This window comes from Gracilinanus agilis, unplaced genomic scaffold, assembly GCF_016433145.1.
Source record: "Gracilinanus agilis isolate LMUSP501 unplaced genomic scaffold, AgileGrace unplaced_scaffold21466, whole genome shotgun sequence".
NCBI classification, from domain to species: domain Eukaryota; kingdom Metazoa; phylum Chordata; class Mammalia; order Didelphimorphia; family Didelphidae; genus Gracilinanus; species Gracilinanus agilis.
The window spans coordinates 1-6,302 of NW_025352989.1; the positions used below are offsets into that span (position 1 = coordinate 1).

General features: G+C 40.3%; 1 protein-coding gene across 1 annotated transcript; it reads right to left on the reverse strand.

The window, feature by feature from the left end:
* Positions 1-38: 38 nt before the first annotated feature.
* On the reverse strand, positions 39-6,051 carry LOC123254412 (monocyte to macrophage differentiation factor 2; the record flags this gene model as incomplete). Its single annotated transcript, XM_044683440.1, has 3 exons — positions 39-117; positions 2,279-2,439; positions 5,950-6,051. Coding segments are annotated over 3 exons (342 nt in total), but the record flags the coding sequence as incomplete, so codon positions are not given.
* Between the last annotated feature and the right edge of the window lie 251 nt (positions 6,052-6,302).

The following is a 6,302-nucleotide window of genomic DNA, read 5'->3' on the forward strand; positions in this document are numbered from 1 at the left end:
GGCGGCTTCGAGGGACCAGGCTGCAGCCCCGTCTCTACTCACCAGGGGGCGTAGGACGCTGCTATGAAGAAATAGATCACCATTCTGTCAAACATATGTAGGCAGTGCTCCACCATCCTACGAGCGGAGGAAAAAGGGAGATTTTACTATGGCCCGGACATTCTTCTCACGAAGGAAATATCAACAGCGGGGGCAATGCTGCTGAAAACAAAGGCACGAGCCACGGAAATACAAACAAGTGCTGGGGCGGTGTTGGAGGACGAACTCGGATTCGAACTGCTAAGGGCAATTCCCCACCCCAGTGACATTGTTTCTCTCTTCTATTAAATGATGCTGTGTCAAAATATGCCTTTTATGCCAAAATATGCCATTTATAATCCAGTAAATGTATTCATTAATAATTAGCATTAATACTTAGTATTAAATTATTTATAAGCTATTAAATTACAAGATGGATGCCAATGAAAGGAGAGAAGGCTGAAAGCCTGAGAGATCCCCTCTTCAAGTGAAACAGCGGACATTTTTCTCTACCGTATTTCGGTACTGTTCATGTTTGTGGAAGGCAGGCTGGGCGGCAGGGACGCCAGAAAAAGTTTGACGAACACAAATGAACTCAGCTACAGCCTCTCACTATTCCGCTCCCCCAGTAGCGCTCCCGTGCCGGGCTACCAGGGAGCCCATTCTTAGTATTCAATCACAGGCTACGCTTGCCTGGGCTACAGAACGATCTGGAGGCTGTAGCTGGAGGGCTGCAGGGGGCTGAGTCTACATCAGCAGGCTCCAGGACTAAGCACAGAGTCAGTGCTTAATAAATGTTGAGTGGTTGATTAAAAATAATGGCTTATGGGGGCAGCTAGGTGGCTGGGTGGATTGCAAGCCAGTTCTGGGTTCAAATTTGACCTCAGACACTTCCACTGTGTGACCCTGAGCAAGTCACTAAATCCCCGTTGCCCAGCCCTTACCTCCATTGTGTCTTGGGACCTGTACCCAGTATTGATCCTAAGATGGAAGATTAAGGTTTAAAAAAACAATAGCTCATGTTTCTATAACCCTTTAAGGTTCACACTGTTCTTTCTCAAAACAGGCCTGTGGCTTTTACAGCTATCTTCTCCCTACTTTCCATACAAAGAAACGGATACTTGAGAGCTCATATGACTTGCCTAGAATCATAGACTTAATAAATGTTGGAGTCAGTTCTTGAAATCAAATGTTATTATCATCAGGAAGTTAGAAAGAATTGAGTTCAAATCCAATTTTTCAGACACTTAACTAGCTACATGACCCTGGACAAATCACTTTACTGTCTGTCTCAGTTTCCTCAACTATAAAATGGGTATATAGTACCTACTTCCAAAGGTTGTTGTGAAGATCAAATGAAATAATATTTGTAAAACACTTACCAGAGTGCCTGGCACATAAAAGGCACTTAACATGCTAATTTCCTTCTTTTCCCTACCCATATGAGGATGAACCTCCTCATCTGTAAAGTCAGGATGATAATACACCTGCCTCAAAGGGTTGTGAATATTAAATGATATGATGTCTGCAGGGCTCTTTGCAAACCTTAAAGAGTCATATAAACATGAGTTATTATTATTATTGCTAATTGTGGAACAAAAAAACAATAGCTACTGACAGTAGTTTAAAACAGCAGCTCTCAAAGTGTGGTTCATAGACCCCTAGGGGTCCCTCACATCCTTCCTGGTGGTTCTGAGGTCAGTTATTTTTTTAATAATACCATGATGTTTAAATTTATAATACAGTAAATATAGGTAGCTATAACACATAAAAATTCTTTGGGGTCCTCAATGTTTTTAAGAGTGTAAAGGAACCCCAAGAACCAAAGTTTTGAAAACTTTTAGAGGGGAGAAGATGAAAGGAGAGGGGAAGGGAGGGGAGGAGAGGGGACAGAGACAGAAAGATAGAGAGATGGTGAGGCAGAGAGAGAGTCAGAGAGAAGAGGAAGTGAGGGAAGAAGGAAGGGAGAGAGAAAGAGAAGAGCAAGGAAGGGAAGGAAGAAGGGAGAGAAAGAGAGAGGAGCAAGGGAGGAAGGAAGGGAAGAAGGGAGAGAAAGAAGGAGGGAAGGAGGGAGAGAGAGACAGAGACATAGAGAGACAGACAGACAGACAGACAGAGAGAGAGAGAGAGAGAGAGAGAGAGAGAGAGAGAGAGAGAGAAGAGAATGAATGAATGAAAATTATTGCTGCATGCTGTTTCATGGGTGAGCCCTCGCTGTCCCCTCCCAGCCAGTTTGCTTTCTTAGAAGATGCTGCTTTACCTGAGGTGTCTTTTCTTCCAGGAGATGGTGTGGAAGACAGTGGAGACAACAAAGAGACCGCACAGGCCAAAGCCATAGATCCAAGCAGAAATCGTTTCCCAGTCATCATCAGACAGGAAGTAAAGGTTGGAACTGCCAAGGATGCTGGGGATAATCCAGAACTAGAAATGGGGAAAGGGTTTCAGCTGGCTGTGATAACTGGGTCATTCATTCAAGCTGACTATCTCAGGCTTAGCCCTAGACTTTCATAAACTACCTACTAGAGTAAGGACAGGAGTGGGAGGGTGAATCTGTAATTTCAAGTGGTATAGGAAACTTCTGGATAAATCAGTTCAGGTTGGCACCCTCTCTGCCACTTATATTCTTAGAGAGTTGCCTATGGCAAGAAAGAAAAAAAATGCAATCAGACATGCTCTTTAATAGCACATCACTGGTTAGAAATCTATCAGTTTTGTGCAACAAAGCCAGGTGTGGGACACAGAAAGATTAAGCAATTTGCTCAGGGACAGGAATAGGACTTGAACTCAGGTCTTCCTGGCTTCGAGGTGAGTTTTCTAGCCATTGTGCCACTAGAAAAAGGGACTGCTATTTCTGAAAGGGATTAGGGATTATCTATTCCAACTTTTTTCATGTTACAGATAACCCTTCAGTTATTATTTCCCCTTTTTTATTGTAATCACTGCTTCTTGTTTGAACCAGTCTTAGATTATAGTTGTTGGCAGCTTGGCTAGTTGCAGGGGGAGTCATGCTTCTCTTCCTCACTTTTGGGAAAGAATTCCAGTAAAGAAATAAAAGATCTCCAAGTCTGTCAACCCAAGTGGCAAGGAAATGTTCTTTAGCTGGGGTAAGGAGACTCCAATCTGTCACCAAGGATACTTTAAAGACAATGGGCCCAGGAGCAGCTAGATAGCACAGTGAATAAAGTGCCAGGTCTGGAGTCAGGAGGACCTGGCTTCAAATTTAGCCTCAGACACTTCCTGGTGGTGTGACCCTGGACAAGTCACTTAACCCCAATTGCCTAGCCCTTACAGCTTTCCTGCCTTGGAATCAATATGCAGTATCAATTCTAAGATGTAAGGGTTTAAAAACAAAAAACAAAACACTGGGCTCAGAATCCAGAGACTCATATTACAATTGGTTCCATATAATCCCCTGATAGAAAGCAAGAAGCCACCTCAAAGTTAAGATTTGTGGCATTTGGTCATCACTCTGATCCTAGCTAGCAACATGATTCAGTTTCCTCATCTGTAAATGAGGATAATAATAGTAGATGCTAACTTCTATTCAGGTAATATTTTATGGTTTACAATGTGCTTCACATCCATTTTCTTACTGGATCCTGGAGGAGTAGATAGTTTAGATATTTTTATCTCCCTCTAGAGCTGAGAAGGGAAACAATTTCCTCAAATTTACCCAGAGAGAGATGGCAGCAGAGCTGGATTCAAATCTAGGTCTTCTGAACTCTCTAACTATTATATCTCACAGGAACGATAGGATCTTCATTCTAGAAATGGAAGGAACTTCAGAGGCTGTGCAGTCCAAATCCTCATTTTGAGTGACTTGCCCAAAATCTCACCCTCAGTGAGTTTAGGAAGTCAAAATTGAATCTAGTTCTTCTGACTCCTGAGCTTCTTTTCAAAGGTAAATATCAAAATAATATTAATAACAATAATAATAACTAACATTTATGTCACATTTTAAGGTTTATAAAGCAATAGAAATAAGTTCATATATGTTTACATTCTATATATGCATATGTACAATACATGTATGTATATAGATATTTAATATAGGAAATTTGATCCTTACAACAGCCTTGGGAGATAGCTGTTGTTATGATCCCCATTTTACAAATGAGAAAACTAAGGCAAAGAGAGATTAAGTGACTTGTCCGGGGTTACACAGCTAGCAAGTCTCTGAGGCTGGATTTGAACTATACACTATGCCACTTGGCTTCTTTTAAGTACTATACAGGTATACAGTATTATTAAATAGCACTTAAATGACTATTACTTCAGGCTGCTTTGTCCTAGATTGTTATTTTATGTACCACATATAATATCATATGTTAATAAAGTATATTATTATGTACTTAATTTTATGTATTCTATTTCCTAGGCAGTATTAATCTTATTATTTTAGACTGGTTTATATTAGAGTTATATGTGTACATCTTGTCACATCCACTTTTCCTAGTTGACCATACAATGTCTTAAACATAGTAGGTGTTCAGTTCTGAGTGAGTGAGTGAGCCTGAAACCTTGAGATTAGACTACCCCTCTTCCCAACACTCCCTTAAATATGAACCCTCTATATTTTTGTAACATCTTTCCCTTGAATTTCCCCAAACACCATACAAATATAATTTTTGTAGTTATGCAAAAAAGTTCCCAATGTTTTCATTTGTTATAGCATTATTCTATATCTTAAGGCGATAAGCACCTAAGACATCTGCCCATCCATCTATCTATATCTATTTATCTATCTGTCTGTCCTTCTGTCCACCTGTCTCCCAGCATCATAGAATTAGGCAAGATTTGTGACATCGTACAATATGGCAAGTAAAACGAATGATGCATTTTAAAACAGATCCTGTTTCAATCTGGACTCTAACCATATGGTGTTCTAATTACTAGCCTTTTTTAAAAAAAACTATGTGAAGTACTTCCCCCACCTTGCCTTGCATTTTAAATTATAAAAACAATTCCTTCTGTGATTACATTACATTCTTCCTTCCATAATGGTATAGTGGAAAGAGGACAGTATTGAAATCAGAAGACTTAGTTTCCCTTTCCCATCTTAGTTTCACCTCTTACTTGTGTGATCTTAGGCAAATCAACTCATTTCTTCCATTTTCTTATGTGTAAAGTGAAGTGCTCAACCTCCATAATCTTCCATCTCTAATATTCTAAAATTCCCTGAACCATTTGCTTGATAGTTGACTCAAACTCAATGAGAGACTTACATTAGTAATAGCTATAGCAGAGAGAGAAAAATGATTCAAAGAACATTGAGAAAATTCAGGAATTCTAACTGTAGAAAACACACGTTCACACGCATGATTGGCCAAACAATTGGCAAAATTGTGGGTGAAGGGGGACTAGACTTAGTACCCAAAACAAAACCATGGCAAGGATTCAGGTCCTGTGAAAAATGATTGCTGACTCTTACTTAACCCTTTGCCAAATAGATCCAACCATGCCGGATTCCTTTTCTCTTTCCCCAAGACTTCCTTCTATCTTCTGCCATGAAAACAGAATATTCCATTTTCCCAGAAACTGGGGGAAGAGGGAACATCCTGAATAACTATATTTATTTTCTATCAAAAAACCAGTGAATAGTTTTTTCCCTCCAGCAGAGATGGATGAAACTAAGGGTTTCTTTGCTGAGAAATGCACCATGTTACAATTTTGACCCCAAATGCAAAGCTTCCCTTGGGCCAAGGTTCACTCAAGTGAGCATCACAATAAGATTTTATCAAGTTTTCTGAAATTGAAGAGCATCAAAAAAGACCCTTTGAGCTCCAGTAGTCCACTATGGCCTTAGGATTCCCCTACATACATGCAGAATTTTGTTATGTCTTAGGAGGCTGATTCCCTATCCCCTGGAGGGTATGTTGGGGGAAAATCTCCCTCCTCCTAGCCCCTGACTAAAGAAAAAGGAAAACTCACAGCATGTGTGGCACAGTTGGCTGCATGTTCATATTCTGTAGGCTGGTACCTTTTGTTGGCTGGAACCCTGTGATTCATGAACCTAGAATGAAAACAAGAACCCTAGTAAACTCCATTGGCAGCACACAGTAAATTGGTAGGCTGGACTTGTGCCAGAGACGAAAACCAATTATCATCTGAGGGCCCGAAGCATAGTTTCACATACAACCCAATAATCAAGCATTATAAAGAACTAGGGGTTCATTTATATGCCAGCATCAGCTCAGGTGGTACTACTGGACACCTGTCATACAATGTGGAGATTTTATATCATCCATGAATAATGATATTTTTGGCTCATGTCCAAATAATCC